Here is an 18,289-nt window from a genome sequence, read left to right as displayed (position 1 = left end):
CAGTAGGTGGCGCTATCAGTATCACTACATACTGACTAATAGATCTGTTCAGGTCGGGGCTCTGATGAAGGATGAGCAATTTGGGGCCGATTGGACAATGCACAGCAGAGTTTATAAAAAACGTCCTGTTTCATGGCGAATCAGTAGGTGGCGCTATGACCCTGAGCTAATATTGCCATATGGAGTTGTTCAGGCCAGGACACTGATCATGTGACAGAATTGTGGTGCTGATTGGACAATGCACAGTGGAGTTATGACAACTTCGTCTCCAAGGCGAAACAAGCAGCAGCTAAAATGAAAGGTAATAAGCATGTCATGACTTTGTATGGTGTTTAACAACAGAAATGATTTTAGAAGGATTATCAGATATGTTAAAGGATACGATACTTCTGTGTCACTGGTGTGATTATGTACTTTCCCATTTTTGACACAAACGTATTTTTATTTCGAAATATTTATCTGTACCTGTACTAATGAAATGTGTATGGTTTGGGTCGGGTTGACCTTGAGAACTAATCTGAAACTGACGTTACATTTGTTCATCTTTGTTTGATTCCAGCTGCAGTCCAGAGAGGAAAGAAGAGGACGGCTGAGGAAGACGAGGAGCCCGCGAAGGCGCACAGACTGACCTCTAAACAGGTACGTAGTGTTTCTGCTGTCACGCAGTAGATCAGTTTGATGAATGTATGTTCCTCTTACTAACGTAACAGGAATGAAGATAAAAGCTCAGGTGTTTTGTGGCAGAATATTTAATCAATTGTTTTCTCCCTCTTTGTCTACGTCTACAGAGAAGAGCGATGGAGAGGACGAAGAAAGTTGGCGTTCGCTATTATGAAACGCACAATGTGAAAAACAAGAACCGAAAGCTCCCAGCAGCAGCCACAGAGGGCCAGAAGAGCAAACGATCAAAGCACTAAGGATGGAGTTATGAAACTCAACTTGTGTAATAGATCTTTATTTAATTTGGCCAAATAAGGCCAAGTTTTGATTGAAAAAGTACAGTTGATAAAAGGTGGAATGCTAACTGAGTGTTGAAGGGTCTTTATGAAGTGGCCACGTGATGCCTTATTCAGACTGTCACTCAGGTCAATGACGTCATGTTCAACCCCTCTGTGTTTGAATGACATTTCATTCATCATTTACAGGTGTAATGCTCTCTTGATGTTCAAGACAAATGTACAGTGATAGTTTGAACTGTACTTAAAATATTTGCGAATTACACTCAGTTAAGTTTTCATCAGTCAAATGGGGAAATGGTAACTCAGGTTTTTTTATTTTGCAGTTATTTCTTTGGTGTGATCCCTTCCAGCTGGTTCTGAAAAGAAAGACAAATGGGTTGAATATTAAGACGGGCAACACGGCTTCAACAAGGCAGTTGATGCTTGGCAAACACATTTTCTTTTATTTGTGATGATAAAACCTCACCTTGAGTTGCTGATTGGTTCTCTTTAGGAACTGAATCTCCTCTGTGTACTTCTTTTCCTCCACCTGCCGCTTTTCAGCTTCTCTCTGTTCGATCACGTCACATTTAGCTTTCTCTTCGTTCAGTTCCCTATTCAGGTCTTGAATCTCATTCTGCAGATCAGCAGTCTAGATACATAAATGCAACGAAACACTCATGTGAGCAAGTTACAGACGCAGGATCAATTCTGTAAAATGTGCTGCCACCATCCTTATTTTAGGGTCTCTTAAAGAGAAATGGCGCTCTCTGCTGGACTCCTAACAGAAAACTGTAATTGTAATCCCATATCTTTAGATTACATGTCTAAATTCACTTTGAAATCCAAATATCAGATTTTGGTGCTATTGTTCGTCTGTATTTGTAATTCATAATAAATAAAATAAACTCAATGCCCTCACGCATTTCTCCATGTCAGCTTTGCCCTGCTCGGCCAGCAGTGCTTTCCTCATGCCGAACCCAATGCTGCTCTCATACAGTGTCTCATGGGCCGCAAACGACAATTTAATCTCATCTCGAACCCGCAACAGCAGCAGACCCCTCTCGGCACAATTGATGGTCACCTGTCGGATGAGCTCATCTGGGGAAAAATTGAAAATCAGGATGTAAATAAGAGTTTGTGTTGCTGTGTATGAAAAATGTGACCAACAAGGTATAGATCTAGTCCCAAGCGGCTAAAAACGTAGCCATAGTATCTTCCACCATTGTAAGTACAGTGCATTGTTTACCAAAGCACTGGGTGTAGAGCTCCCTGCGAACGGGACAGATGCCCGTGTCTCTGGCCTGCCTCCTCTGCAGGTTTGCGTCCAGCAGTTCCTCGAGGCGCACGACATCTGTTCTTGTACAAGGAAAGCTGGACACTCGCTGCAGCCATTGTTGTTTCCCTACCATCCATTCTCTGCAAAGAAGCAGATGTTGAGATACCGCAGTTGGTTAAACCCTCTGAGCTATGATGGAGATGTACCTTGGTGGAAAGATGGTGTCCAAAGTGGCCTCATTTTCCTTCCAGGTGTCCTCAGTGGAGGAGAATCTAGGTGGTGGTTGAACAGGGCAGGAGTCGCTGGACTGCTGAGGGCACGCTCTTGAAGGGCGTGCCTGTGGTGGAAAGTATGAAGTGTTACATGTTTCAATCACTTAACTTATCCATATACATTTTTTCTGCTTCACACCTCACTCATACATTCACACTCAGCCAACCACAGATTGGTCCCAAGGCTAAACTGACAGACCTGCTCCACAAACAAGCTTCACCATGTTTAAGACCAGACAGAACAGTCTTCCAGTTGTCATGTCAATGCTGCGCCACAGACGGGAAAAAACAACAGCTACAATTTCAGTGCTTACACTATTTGCACACAAGAATTGTTTTTTTTTGAATAGCTGTCATTGTCTTTGTGTAAGCACACCAGGTTTTTAGCCTAAATGTCCCAGTTATCCTCGTCCAGAGCCGCGTTCTTGAGTAGATAACAGAGGACATTTTAGCTAAAACATGGTGTAAATGATCTTGTTTCGAGTGGAATTTGAATGTCGGGGCTTACGGACACTTGGATGACACCACAGGAGCAGTATGGAGGCATATTATGGTTTTTTTCCTGTTTTTTTTTTACATTTGAAGAAGTTGTCCCACTTTACTTCAATTGTATTGGATTTGTCTGCAACACTGTTTACCCCTGAGACTCAAAAAGTGTTTAGTGGCCTCAAACACTTCAAACCAACTCCTCCATTGGCATAGTGCTGAGTAGATAATGAGAGAATTATCCCTTTAAGATAAAGTTTCCCCCTATTTTCTTTTTTCCTTACTACATTTCACATATGAACAATTTCAACAAATATTAAATACTAAACAGTTTTAACACTTTAACCTTTTCTCTTTGTTCCCCACTTCCTGTTGTTCAGATGGAGAAGTCAGTTTAGACAACGATGAAAACTGACCTTAGGTGATTTCCTGTCTGTGTTCTTGCTGATCAAAACCGGGGTGTTGTATAACATGAGAGAGTCTGTCGGTGGGATCATCGTCTCCTGCTGTGATGACGGTAACAATAAAATCAGGATCTTTAAGGTTTATGCTGCAGATGAGTCGATGCTGTTGGTGACAAACTGTTAGTGCTTAGCACTGTTTGCGTTGTCAGGGCAACAGCGCAAACGGCCTAGCGAGCTTCCGGTGTAATCACAGATCAGGATGTTATTACTCGGGCTCAAAGCAGTACTGTACGGGCCCGAGTAATAAGAAGGAGAAGTTCGTTAAAATACACAACGTGTAAAACTAAATCCAACATGGCCGACTTCCTGCTGCGTTAATCCAATTGGTGCCCCGGACTTTTTTTTTGAACAGATCTATTAGTCTGCATGTAGTGATAGCGCCATCTACTGGCAACAGGAAGTAAGCCTCGTTTCACAAATTAAATTCGATTCACATTAAATTTTCTCCGTGTGGTCTGCACTTGAGGGCGTAGACCGTAATGCGTGACTAGTGGGCGTGGTTTGGCGTTGCGCGACGGACACAGGAAGTGAAGCGTTTATCCTTCCCGTGGTGCACAAAACGCATGCAACGCTCTTTGTCCATACATACCTAGCTGTGTATCAACCCTCTCTTTCTAGTAAACACAAATGCTTTAGTTTTTTACACTGAGAACTTGAAACCCCATGAATATAACCATTTTCTACCACATGAATTGCCTCTTGTATTTTCTCCCATTATATGATGAATATTCCTTCCCCTTTTCCACAAGGCTCCATCATTAGCAAAGAGGGTCCCTCCCCTCGCCCAATATCATCCTGAACTTGAGAGAACACATCAATAATCATAATGGAAAACAATATTGGACTAATCATTGAGGAGTACCATTTTTCACCATATACCTTCCCGATAAAGCTGTCCCAATTCTTACTTGAATAAATGTATCAAATATAAAGTCTCTGTTACAATTATAGACATATACTGTGTCTTCTTATTCTTCTTCGTTCCCTGTCTTCGTTTATGATGATGATATCAAAGACCGTTAAGGTGTCTTTGATATTGCAGCCATCCTAGTCTATATAAACAAATAAAGTGACTAAAAGGGGTTAATGGATTAACGGATTGATGGATTAAAGGCAATGCCTTAGGCAATGCCTTTGACCTTGTCTTGGAGAAGACACACCAACAGATCCAACAGATTTCGACATTATCAGAAATCTGGAAGAGAAGGCAAAGAAGCAGATCAAGCTCTGCACTTGGAGATCATTAAAATCAACAAATGTTGAGAAGCTCTTCAAGGATGTGTTTAAAGACCTGCAAACAAATATTGGCTCTGAGGGGGATGTTCTGGAGGCCCTAGTCCATGGTTGTTATCCTTATATAGACTGAAGAAAGACGCAAAAATAAAGATGCTAAAAAATGTACATTGAAGACAACGTGCCTAAAATATTAGGAATAATGTGTTCGTCAAATCTGTTTTTCCTCTAAAAAAAGAACAATATACATGGTTTATTTCTAAATAAACTGGTCTCCATTCCAAATGTAATTACCTAAGTGGAAGAAAATGTGGTGCCTTGCCTCTAAATATCTAATAATAATTTCAAACTGATTCATCGTTTTTATCCCTCCAGACTTTAAAAAAAAAGTACATTAATGTGTTCTGCTCTTTTCTGGTTCCAGAAAATATCTTGTTTTGGTCTTGTCCCACTCCTCGGTTTTTTTATATTGACTCTGAACTCTCCCTCTCTTATGAAAAAAATATTGTTTGGCTTTACTACCTCCAAAACAAATCAATATTAATAATATATAAATTCAATACTAAAATCCCAAAACAAGAAAGCTTTGAAAACACTGTATTCAAGTTCCCTCTATAATATATGTAGTTAAGTTGAATTCTGTGTTCACGTGTTGAAGTTCTGTCAATGAGATTCACAAAAAATAATAACTATGATCATTCGGTTATGAAAGTGTTGTAGTTTGTGGCAGACGATCACTTTTACGCACGACACCGGAACCAATGTCACAAATGTGCAGCGATTACGTCGGGATAAATATGCGGCGGACCAACGGAACCGGAAGTACGTGATCCGATTACAACAGTCGAAGTTTGCGGTGGTTACGTTTTGACTTTTCCTTTGTCTCATATTTACTTTTGCGGGGTCGAACATGTGCGTTTAGTCGCATCAGCGGTCGAACTGATACATGTTTAAAAGGATGGCCAAAGAAAAGCGACACCGGAGAAGAGATTCGCCGGAGCGGGAGAGCAAAGTAAAGATAAAGGAGGAGAAAGTGAGCCCCGTTAGGCCACAGACATCCCGACGCTCCCGGTCCCGATCCAGCGGCACCTCCAGTCCCCAGAGGAGGAGAACCAGCAGGTGTGTACAACGGCAATATCCCGTCGTGTCGTTATTAACACGTAATTGTGTTATTTAACCCCCCGCACACGTCCGCCATTGATGGGCTAGCATGGTTTGCTCGTTAGCATTTGACATCACATGTACAAACCATGCTGGTCGCGTTGAACGGAAACGGTTTTATGTGTTCGAGGACCGGTGTTTATTCTAGACTCAGTGTCCGTGTTCTGCTTGCAGGTCCCCGGGTAAGACGAGGGAGCGCTCGCCGAGAAGAGGCAGCAGATCCCCCAGGAACAGGAGGAGTCCCCAGCGCGCTGGAGCTGATGTCAAAATAAAGCGGGTGATTTAGGTTTTTTTTTCAGATATCTGACCAACAGCGTTGACGAAAAGAGGCTCCAGGGTATTTCACACCTTCACAGACATGTTGCATTGTTGAGAACTGGCACCTTCCTCTGCTGCTGGTGTGCCATTTGTGCTAATACACCCATTAGACACCGGTGTTACACTGGGTATTCGGTTTCTAACGCTCAAGCCAGGGGTTTGTCTTGTATTAAGAATTGTTAGCACCATAAGTTGACAGTGAGGAACTGTAAAATAACCAGAAAACAAATTTCAAATATAGTCAAATTTGATCTGAATCCAACAGGCTCAGCTTGTTGTTATGTGCAGAGACAATATTTGCTAGTGTTGTGTTTTGATGGGGACTGTTAGGGCTGTAATGATGCATCGAATCCACAGTTCGGTTCATACCTCGGTTTAATATCTTTGAGATGGGGGTTGTAGTGGGTGCGTAAGGAAAACATTTGGATCAGTGCTTGCGTTTTCTCCCACTGTCTCAACGTCCAGAGTTCAAATCGTCAAAAACAAACAGACGTTCCTCTTCGACCTCCACAATCATTTCTCTGAAGATATTAGACGCTTCTGTGTTGGTTCTGATTATGCGGTGTTGTGATTGGAGTGTGACACACACACGCAACAGGCTGTACCTGCAGCTGTGGCAGCGTGTGGGAGTGGGCAGGGAGACGTGTCGAGGCCTCGTTTGTTGTTCGAGAATCGTTACAGTCCCAGATGTGGATGAAAAATAAATGCCATTAGAGGCTGATCTCTCGCAGAAAGAGACAAATAACAATCCTTTTGTCAATTTAGTTGAGGTCCTATGCAAATTAAATAACAAATGTTATTTTATTACACAATAACATTAGAGTAACGAGTAAACCTCCAAAGTAATAATAGAAAGACTAGAATACAGTAATATGTTCCAGCGCAATGTCAGTAACTTTTTGTTACTTGTTTTTTTAATGATTAATAATCTCTCTTCTGACTTCTTTCCAAATGTTTCTCAGGAGCGGGATGAGCATCGGGCTGCTGGTGGTGGTGGTGGTGCTGCTGCTGCTGTTGGTGGTGGTGCTGGTGGTGGTGGTGATGATCGGAGGAGACGAAACGACCAGCCAGAAGAGGGGCGGAGCCGGTGGGAATCGGACAGACCGCGGGAGAGAGAGCGCGGCGGAGACAGACACAGAGACCGAGAAGCGCTTTCCTCTCAACAAGCCGAGCGACAGCAGCACAATGAGCGGCGCAGGGAAAACCACCAGCGGCGCGGGGAAAACCAGGAACAAGATTTCGGAGAGTATGACGGCGGGAGTGATGGTGCAAATGCTCCTCCTGTCGATAAGGAGAAGCCCAACTTTAAGCTGTCGGGGGCGCTCACCGAAGATACCAACACATTCCGAGGGGTGGTGATCAAGTACAACGAGCCAGCCGAGGCTCGAATTCCCAAGCGCAGATGGCGACTTTACCCTTTCAAGAATGATGAGCCCCTTCCGGTCATGTACGTTCACAGACAGAGTGCCTATTTGTTGGGGCGGCAGAGAAAAATTGCTGATATCCCCATTGACCATCCATCGTGCTCCAAGCAACATGCAGTATTCCAGTATAGGTAAGAATAACAATCACCAGCTGAGGTGTTTTAATTTGTACTTTAATCAGTATGATTTAGACCGATATATTCAAACTTTGGTACTTTTTTGAATAGTGTTTTACTTGATTTATGAGTAATCGTGTCTAATACGTATGTGTTTCCTCAGACTGGTGCCGTTTACACGTGCAGATGGGACCTCTGGCCGCAGGGTGAGGCCTTACATCATTGACCTTGGTTCCGGCAACGGCACCTTCCTGAACAACCAGCGTATCGATTCCCAGCGCTATTATGAGCTCAAAGAAAAGGACGTTCTCAAGTTCGGCTTTAGCAGCCGCGAATACGTCCTCCTGCACGAGTTCTCAGACACGAGCGAGGTGGACGTCAAGCATGACGAGGAAGACGAGGAAGACGAGGGCCTCGACGCGTGAATCGCTCCCATGGACTTTGTTGCCTCGGTTCATTCAGGTTAGACAACATCGTCATCAATGATCAACAAAGAGTTGTGTCTGTAGGGAATGGAACAATGAATCAAACTGTGGGACTTAGCTAGAAAATGGAACAAGGCTGGTTTGTGTATTCTGTAATTACCGAACTCTTGTTTAAACCTGCCACAACTGTCTCGAAGAAGACTTATACTCTCAGGTTGTTTGTGCAATGTCTGTGTGATGCATGACCGATCTCTCATCTGACAGTGCTCATAATTTACAAAGTGCTCAGTGCCAGATAACGATATCTTGCTAGATACAATAGTTAAATTTATATTTTTGGATCTCAGCACTGAGTACAAAGTATACCTGAAGACTAATCTCTCGTCTGTATATGTCATTGTACATCATGATGTGGAATGTGAACTTTACATTCATGTTAAATAAGCACCGCTTATTGCCAGAGAAAACATACATACAACTTTTAGTCATATTGCCTTTTTGCTTTTGTAGTGCAGGGACAATAGTTGATGTTGTGTGTATTTAAAGACTCCCCTTTTATTTTTGTCTGTTCAGAGGCCCACAGCATTCATAGTAAAATTTTCATTTTTCTACTGTAAATAAAAAAAGAAAAATTCCATTGTCTTGGTTTTATTGAGCTTCATTTTTTGATACATTTTTTTAAACCATGTTATGTGATATTAAGAGTAAGAAGAATGAATCATAATGGACATGTATTACTAATAGAAAGACCCTCTTCGAGAATTGCTTAATGTTATTAAGGCTGTAATGTTTTACTTCTAAATTCAGAAAATGAAATGAAAATGGGCCCGAGCACAGGCATTTTCAAGCCTGTTGCGGTTAGTGGAGAGAGCGATCAATAGGGCCTCCCACCGTTCGGTGCTTGGGCCCTAATTAGTTGCTTTTAATTAGTAAGTGGTTTTATATCATTATAGACAGTAAGATAGATGAAATATTGCTGCCAATTCAGATGTAAAGTAAACCCTCTATAATTACGATAATTGCTCCTATATATATGTTGATATGTATGTATGTATGTATATATGTGCTTTTTTCAAAGTTATAGATCGTGTGTGTGTGTTTTTGTGTTATAGATTCTGTCAGTACATTTCCATAGATATGTTCCCTGCACTAATAGTTTGTTTTAATGGTGTAGTTCATTTGTGCATCGCTCCAGAGAACGAAGTTGCCCTGTGAACTTCAGGAAGCCATAATGAAATGGGAGAAGTTAAAGCCTCCGGAGTCAGATGATCCCATGTGCTGCTGCGAGTGTGATATCTACCAGTACGGATGCTGCTGTGAAGCGTCCGATCTGGACGAGGCCTTTAACAGGTTAGAAGAAGTATGACCTTTAATGAGACACAAAAGGGTCACAAGGTGATTTACAGACATCAAATACAATTTAGATGCAATTCTCAATATCATATTTGAGCCATAATTGTTCCAAAAGCTAAAACAAGTACTTGTTCGAATAAAACCATGTAAATAACCATGCATGGTGATTATGACAGATGAGTGACAGCATCAGTTGCAGCAGGTGTTTACAGCACCACAGGAAACATTGCACATGGGAGATTTTTTGCGAACAAGCTCAGCTTGAAAAGTAGCTAAAAAGTAACTAAAAGTACGAAAGTAACTAAAAGTACGAAAGTACGAAAGTAACTAAAAGTACGAAAGTAACTAAAAGTACGCAAGTAACGAAAAGTACCGAAAGTAATGAAAAGGAACGAAAGTAACGTAAAGTAACTAAAAGTACGAAAGTAACGAAAAGTTACAAAGTAACTAAAAGTAACGAAAAGTTACAAAGTAACTAAAGTAACGTGTTACAAAGTAACTAAAAGTAACGAAAAGTTACAAAGTAACGACAAGTAACGAAAAGTAACTAACTAACGAAAAGTTACGAAGTAACTAAAAGTAACGAAAGTAACGTAACGTAGGTGGCGCTATGACCCTGAACTAATATTAATATATGGATGTGTTCAGGTCAGGATTGTGATCATAGGTCAGTAGTTCGGAGCCGGTTGGATAATGCAGAGTGGATTTACAAAGTACTTCCTGTTTCATGGCGAATCAGTAGGTGGCGCTATGACACTGAGGAAATATTGACACATAGAGCTGTTCAGGCTTGGTCTCTGATCATGAGACATCAGTTTGGCGGTGATAGGACAATGCACACTGGACTTATGACAACATCGTCTCCTTTGGCGAAGGATGAACCTTCGCCGCACCTCAATGTTTACACGGTTTGAGGAAATGTCACAATTCTGACCATGGTCCTTTGACTTGACTGAGCTCTTTTGAGCTGTATATTGTAAAGCAGCCAGGAGCAGTTCATCAAAGTAAAAACATGTCACTTCCTGTAGCCAGCAGGTGGCGCTGTGATTTTAAGTCAAGATTTCTGTGTAGATGTCATCAGGCCGGGACTCTTGTCTTACATGTCTAGTTTGGAACTCGATTGGAACAAATATGTCAGAGATACAGAACCTCATGTTTTGATGGCGTGTAATCAAACTTTGACGCCACGCCACGGTCACACCGTGTGACTAAAAATCGATCTTTGAGTTCGTTTTTATATCCATCTTGTTGTGATGACACTCATCTCAATATGAAGTTGATCTGATGAAAGCCCTACGACAAGTTCGTCAAAGTAAAAATGTGAAAAATGTGAAAAATGGCCACTAAAGTCAAAATGGCGGGCTTCCTGTTTGGTCTAGCATATCTATCCAAGAGACTTATTTGTTTGTTATGAGAAGACACATGTCCCTAATGGTTTTTTGTACATGTCCGCAACTCGTGGTGCCGGGGCTGCCCTTTAGGGGGCGCTAGTCAGTTATTTTGCCACGCCCATTCCTTAAAACCATATGAATGTCTGCAGGGGGGGGGGGGCTGTTGCTGTTGACAAGTTCGTCAAAGTAAAAATGTGGAAAATGGCCAATATGGCCACTAAAGTCAAAATGGCGGGCTTCCTGTTGCTTTTTTCCAATTGCACCTTGGACCATTTTTGTTTGTCTTGTCATGATACACCTGGGCTACGATTTTTGTGAAGATCGGTGAAAGCTAACTGAGGGGCTTTTCCTTAGATGGCGCTGTTGAGCCATTTTTCCACGCCCATTTCAAGTTACTCCAGAATACAATTACTTTTTGGGGTTTTGAATTCCCTGCAAACTTTGGTAACAATTTGAGCATGTCGACGCCCTGAAAAAGCCCCAAAAGGGAAATACAAATCCTTCGAAATACAATAGGGCCTCCCACCGTTCGGTGCTCGGGCACTAACTAGACATGCTCAAAAGATCATGAAACTTTGCAGGAAATTCAAGACCTACGGATATTTTATTCAATGTTGTTTTTATGTAGCCAACTGTTCCTTTGATGTCACATTTGAAACCCTCATGCCTGTGTTCTAGTTAGGGCCCGAGCACCGAACAGTAGGAGACAGTGGGACACAGGCATGAGGGCCTGTATTGTGTAGCCAACTGTTCCTTTGATGTCACGTATGAAACCCTCTTTAAACCCTATTTATTGAACTCTGGAGGAGAAATTTGTCAGTTGAGTTTGAGACGGCGACAGGATAACAGCTCCAACCTGACCCTTCATATTCAACACTGCTACCAGTCCAAGACAGGGAGAAGACAACAGCTCCAAGAAACATCAAGACTATTAGAAGACAACGGATCATTTTTCTCTACAACACTTACCCTGTACCTGTGTTCAGCCAAGATGAAGAAGGGACACAACTTAAGAAACGAGGTAAGATTTTCTAATCAGGAGACACTTTTAGTGTTACACATATTCAGACCACCTTACATTTTATTTCATTATTTTATGTTTTGTCTGTGAATTTTCAATAAACCCGTTACATCAGTCACCTGACATTCAGTCTGAACTGACAGTTGCGGTCTGTGTGTTACAATACTTTCCAGGAAATGAGTCTCTGTGGATATTATGCAGCTTCTGTTTAGGATAATTCACTTTCACTTTAGTGTTGAGATACTGTACTTAAGAGAAATGCAGAAACTGCATTTAAATTAACTCGTAACAATTTCATGTGATGATCAATGTTTTAAGAGAGATAATGAATGGATGGATGAGAAATCGTCTGAATTGATGAAAGTGATGTAACTGTTAAAGTTACATTCAGCAGTGTGGATCATTAGAGATGAAGATGAAAGACCTCTTGTCTTTTCCTGTGTATCCAAACTTATGATGGGACTGTGTATTTACCTGTTATATGTATGTTTGTGTCTTTCAGTCCGTTGTACATCATGTGGAATCTCCCACCAAAACGATTGAGTTCCTCCATGGAGAGATCAAGGAAATGGAATTTGAGGGAATGGAGCTAGCTCAGGAAAATGCGGCACTGAAGTGCATGATGTCCACAAATGATGCTAGGTGGAAGAGGGACAAACAGGCCATGCAGGATCAGATTGATTCCGCCAAACAGGGGCAGGCCTTTGACTCTGGAAGAGCCATGCAGACAGAGTTGGAGGACGAGCTCAAGGAGTTGAAGCTGGTGTTGAAGGACAAAGAAAAGTACATCTACAAATTGAGTTCTCGTCCTAGAAACGATCAGATCGAGAGGGTGAAAAGGGAGCTGAGCGACAAGTGCAACCAGGTCAAGGCGATGGAGCTTTCCTTTGACAAGAAGATGGAGCACATCATCTCTGAAAAAGATGCAGTGAAAAGTGATCTAGAGAGGCAGCTGACTGCGGAAAACTCAGCTCTGGCCAAAGAGAATGCAGCTCTCAAGAAGCAGGCTGCCGAAAACACTGCTGTGGCTGCAGAAAACGCTCTCGGCTGCAGAAAACGCTGCTCTGGCTGCAGTGAAAGTTGATCTAGAGAGGCAGCTGACTGCTGCAAACTCAGCTCTGGCCAAAGAGAATACAGCTCTCAAGAAGCAGGCTGCCGAAAACACTGCTGTGGCTGCAGAAAACGCTGCTCTGGCTGCAGTGAAAGGTGATCTAGAGAGGCAGCTGACTGCGGAAAACTCAGCTCTGGCCAAAGAGAATACAGCTCTCAAGAAGCAGGCTGCCGAAAACACTGCTGTGGCTGCAGAAAACGCTGCTCTGGCTGCAGTGAAAGGTGATCTAGAGAGGCAGCTGACTGCGGAAAACTCAGCTCTGGCCAAAGAAAACACTGCACTGAAGAAGCTGGCTGCTGAGAACGTAGTTGTAAAGGAGCATGAGGCCCTGATACTGAAGAACATTGAGCTTCAGGTACGTTAAATCAGATCATTTTAGATTTGAATTATATGGATTGTAAGTTTGTTTCATGTTTAGACTTTGAGGAAGAAAGTGTTGACACTTATGTTGTCTCTGTCTTTTCAGGAACTCACCTTTGAGACCGACTCGGACAAGGTGAAGGTCAAAAAGGAGAAAAAGGAGAAGAAAGAGAAGAAGAAGCAGGAAAAGAAAGAGCAACTGGAGAGAGAGAAGGAGAGCAAAGAACTGAAGAAGAGGGAGAAGAAGGAGAAGAAAGAGAAGAATAAGCAGGAAAAGAAAGAGCAAATGGAGAGAAAGAAGAAGGAGAAGGAGGAGAAGGAGGAGGGGGAAGGGAGAGTGAGTTGGAAGATATTCCCCTGCTGGAAATAAAAGATTGTTTTATGTTGACTACTTTGTTTTCATAATCGTTTGAAGCAGTAATTGAAATGCAATGAATCGCCCGTCCCTTTTAACAGCTGGGGCCAAAGCCAAGGACGACTCAACTGATCAACTGAAATAGCCATTTACAGAGATCTGCCATTCAACTAATGAAGCATTTCTTTAATCAATCTTACCACAAACACTTGAGCCCACAGTGAAAGCTCTGACTCCAGGTGACAAGCACACACTGTGAGTTGGCTTTTCAATATGCAGCAACAAAGAGCAACATGGAAAAACACTACAACACAATGCAAAACTGCATTTCACTAAACACAAACAGTATTTTGATCCTAAATGCAACACATCAGATATCTTGAAATTTACCAATTAACACCATCTCCTCATACTTCATTTGCAAACACAGAAAATATGTTTCAATGTCTCATATCACAGACCCTCAGATTGACCATGTGACCCTCTGGAGGGTCTGAACCCAATGGTTGAGAAACATAGTTATTTATGGAGTCAAGAGGTGTTTATGACTGCCATCTGGGTTAAGGGCAGAGGATGTCACACCATGTTAAAGCCCTATGAGACAAATTGTGATTTGTGAATATGGGCTATACAAATAAAATTTGATTGATTGATTGATTTGGTGGCAGCATAAGGTAAGCCTACTTTAATCTATTAAAACTATTACATTCAAAATAGAGGGGTAAAAACGTGGACAAACAAAAGTAACAACGTAAAATTTAAAATTACTCCAGAATACTTCAATTTTCACCACTTTCTAATTTTTTGCAAACTTTGGTAACGATTTGAGCATGTTAAAGCCCTCAAAAAGCCAATTCATTTGCCTGAAAAAAAAAATAATAATAATAATAATCCTTACAATTTCAATAGGGCCTCCCACTGTTCGGTGCTCGGGCCCTAATTAGTTTAATTCTATTCACCATATTTATCCTTTATAAGAAAAATTAATAAAAGGTTTATGTCAAGCTATGATGCCGTTGTAAAGCTATTTTAAGTGCTCATATTTGTCAACAATTTTAAATTCTCCTTTAAAGACATCATTTGTAATATTACAACACATATTTTATTCACACTGCATTGTTAACCATTTATAATATATAATATAAAATAATAAGAAATCCTTGTGTGTTAATAGTGTTGGAGAATAGCAACAAAAATGTGCAAATCAAAAAAAGCAATCTTGCCACAAAAACGATATGTTTGTGCTCCCCTGGAGGTCGACTTTGACGACTGTGGACGGATCCGTCACCTCTGGGCAAAATAAATAACAGTGACCAGGGGGCCGGCCGGCAGACCAACTGAAAACCAAACACACACAAACATTCATACCTACGGGGAGTTTTGTTTCTTGTGTGTGTTCAGCCACACAACCCATTCACGTACGGAGCCCCTGAAGGGTCACAGCGAGAAGAACACCAGGAGAAGTCACCCTTTTTTAACTGTCACATATTAAACAGCACAATGGTGTGTTACATCATTCACACTATTTATTGGTTATTGGAAATCTGCTGATTGGTTTAAAAGGCACCGCTTACACAATGTGAATTTTGAAGTTTAAAGGCATCATTAAAGACAGACAGAATTCAAGAATCTTCGAGCACATGTTTGAAGACAGTTTCCATCTCACAGCTTGGCAGCAGACTTGTGAGGCACAGGTCCCAGCCACTTCTCTCCTGAAACACAGAATAAAACCAGACAGCTCCAGCTTTAATCACTAATGATGCTGAACTCCACTGTGCCTAAAGTACAGACTGTAAATAAACATGGACGACATGACGGCTCTCCAAGAGTGAAGCCAAATTATCTCAACCGCCATCTGGTGGCTAGCAGCAGAATAGGGGATAAACACTGTCTCCTCCATGTTAGTGGATGGGACATGGGCCAAACTAAAAGGTCAAATTAAACGTTAAAATTCTTTTTTCTCAAAGATCATAATTTTGGGTATTTCTTATCCCACTGATGTATCTTCGAATGTTAATTTTTTCCTTTAAGTTTGGTTTTTGTCAGCTGATGCCATAAAAACGGGGTGAAAGCAATATTTGAACATCTTGCATTTATGTCATTCTCTTATCAAGTGTGACAAACAGCAAGTTCAACTGTAGATTAAGACTGCGTCAGATGTTAATCTTTATCATTTCAGTTTTACATTATATGTGTTGGTTTGTGAAAGATGCGGAGTACAACAGTATTCTCACCGAGGCGGTGGGCCATGAGCTCAAATCGGTCAGATCCAAAAAACATCTCTGGTTTTCCATCAATATGACACACCATCATGGGGAAGCCGAACGACTGGGGGGAAACAATAGGACATATTTTGTTTGTTACATGAAAACTTAAGAACTAAAGTACAAAGTAACTAAAAGTACAAAAGTAACTAAAAGTAACAGTATGAAGTAAAAAGTAATAAAAGTACAAAGTAACTAAAAGTACAAAAGTAACTAAAAAGTAACTAAAAGTACAAAAGTAACTAAAAAGTAACTAAAAGTACAAAAGTAATTAAAAAGTAACTAAAAGTACAAAAGTAACTAAAAAGTAACTAAAAGTACGAAAGTAACTAAAAGTACGAAAGTAACTAAAAGTACCGAAAGTAACTAAAAGTACGAAAGTCACGAAAAGTACCGAAAGTAACGAAAAGGAACGAAAGTAACAGTAACAGTAATATGGATGTGTTCAGGTCAGGATTGTGATCAGGTCAGGATTGTGATCATAGGTCAGTAGTTCGGAGCCGGTTGGATAATGCAGAGTGGATTTACAAAGTACTTCCTGTTTCATGGCGAATCAGTAGGTGGCGCTATGACACTGAGGAAATATTGACACATAGAGCTGTTCAGGCTTGGTCTCTGATCATGAGACATCAGTTTGGCGGTGATAGGACAATGCACACTGGACTTATGACAACATCGTCTCCTTTGGCGAAGGATGAACCTTCGCCGCACCTCAATGTTTACACGGTTTGAGGAAATGTCACAATTCTGACCATGGTCCTTTGACTTGACTGAGCTCTTTTGAGCTGTATATTGTAAAGCAGCCAGGAGCAGTTCATCAAAGTAAAAACATGTCACTTCCTGTAGCCAGCAGGTGGCGCTGTGATTTTAAGTCAAGATTTCTGTGTAGATGTCATCAGGCTGGGACTCTTGTCTTACATGTCTAGTTTGGAACTCGATTGGAACAAATATGTCAGAGATACAGAACCTCATGTTTTGATGGCGTGTAATCAAACTTTGACGCCACGCCACGGTCACACCGTGTGACGAAAAATCGATCTTTGAGTTCGTTTTTTTATCTCCATCTTGTTGTGATGACACTCATCTCAATATGAAGTTGATCTGATGAAAGCCCTACGACAAGTTCGTCAAAGTAAAAATGTGAAAAATGTGAAAAATGGCCACTAAAGTCAAAATGGCGGGCTTCCTGTTTGGTCTAGCATATCTATCCAAGAGACTTATTTGTTTGTTATGAGAAGACACATGTCCCTAATGGTTTTTTGTACATGTCCGCAACATTTTGTACATGTGCCGGGCTGCCCTTTAGGGGCGCTAGTCAGTTATTTTGCCACGCCCATTCCTTAAAACCATATGAATGTCTGCGGGGGGCTCTGGCTACACAAATGTAGTTTGAGGGAGATAGACCCATGAACACGGAAGTTACAGCAATTTCTGTGTGTCACAGCGAGTCGATGAACTTTAACGCCACGATAGCTAATGGCGTTTGATGAAAAGTCACAGTAATCTTATGCCTACATTATCAATGTCTTGAGACCCTTTTGACATAGGTTTGACATGGCTGCGGTCAGTAGATGAGGAGGAATACTTCCAAGTGTAAGACATGCAAAAAACAAGACATTTCCTGTTGCCACCAGGGGGCGCTGTGTTTTTAAGTCATGATTTCTGTGTAGATGTCATCAGGCCGGGACTTTTGTCTTACATGTATTTTGGACTCGATTCGACCAAATATGTCCGAGATACAGAACCTCGTGTTTTGATGCCGTGTAATCAAACTTTGACACCACGCCACGGTCACACCGTGTGACGAAAAATCGATCTTTGAGGTAGTTTTCATCTCCATCTTGTTGTGATGACACGCATCTCCATATGAAGTTGATCTGATGAAAGCCCTGGGACAAGTACATCAAAGTAAAAATGTGGAAAATGGCCAATATGGCCACTAAAGTCAAAATGGCGGGCTTCCTGTTGCTTTTTTCCCATTGCACCTCTGACCTTTTTTGTTTGTCTGGTCATGATACACCTGGGCTACGATTTTTGTGAAGATCGGTGAAAGCTAACTGAGGGGCCTTTCCTTAGATGGCGCTGTTGAGCCATTTTCCACGCCCATTTCAAATTACTCCAGAATACAATTACTTTTTGGGGTTTTGAATTCCTGCAAACTTTGGGAACAATTTGAGCATGTCTAGGCCCTGAAAAAGCCCCAAAAGGGAAATACAAATCCTTCGAAATACAATAGGGCCTCCCACCGTTCGGTGGGAGGGCCCTAACTAGACTGTTTGTTGAGTTGTTGGCAGGATTTCACAAAAACAACAGGTTTC

General features: G+C 41.5%; 3 protein-coding genes across 3 annotated transcripts in view; 2 read left to right on the top strand and 1 right to left on the bottom strand.

The window, feature by feature from the left end:
• LOC118113339 (B-cell receptor CD22) overlaps nt 1-18,289 on the top strand; it is a 1,629,935-nt gene that overhangs the window by 1,329,080 nt on the left and 282,566 nt on the right. The gene's annotated exons all lie outside the window — the stretch shown is intronic.
• Nucleotides 988-6,089, bottom strand: LOC118113393 (axonemal dynein light intermediate polypeptide 1). The gene is made up of 7 exons (XM_035163094.1): nt 5,922-6,089; nt 3,392-3,481; nt 2,424-2,554; nt 2,188-2,357; nt 1,861-2,039; nt 1,426-1,590; nt 988-1,315 (listed from the first exon to the last, which is right to left on the bottom strand). The coding sequence occupies exons 1-7, from the start codon at nt 5,922-5,924 to the stop codon at nt 1,283-1,285; spliced, it is 771 nt and encodes a 256-aa protein (XP_035018985.1). The 5' UTR covers nt 5,925-6,089; the 3' UTR covers nt 988-1,282.
• Nucleotides 5,468-8,751, top strand: snip1 (Smad nuclear interacting protein). The gene is made up of 4 exons (XM_035163063.2): nt 5,468-5,791; nt 6,008-6,110; nt 7,114-7,706; nt 7,855-8,751. Exons 1-4 carry the CDS (start codon nt 5,619-5,621, stop codon nt 8,114-8,116), a joined length of 1,131 nt encoding a protein of 376 aa, XP_035018954.1. The 5' UTR covers nt 5,468-5,618; the 3' UTR covers nt 8,117-8,751.

The sequence above is a fragment of the Hippoglossus stenolepis genome, chromosome 8 (assembly GCF_022539355.2).
Source record: "Hippoglossus stenolepis isolate QCI-W04-F060 chromosome 8, HSTE1.2, whole genome shotgun sequence".
NCBI classification, from domain to species: domain Eukaryota; kingdom Metazoa; phylum Chordata; class Actinopteri; order Pleuronectiformes; family Pleuronectidae; genus Hippoglossus; species Hippoglossus stenolepis.
This window is presented reverse-complemented; position numbering and strand designations above follow the sequence as displayed.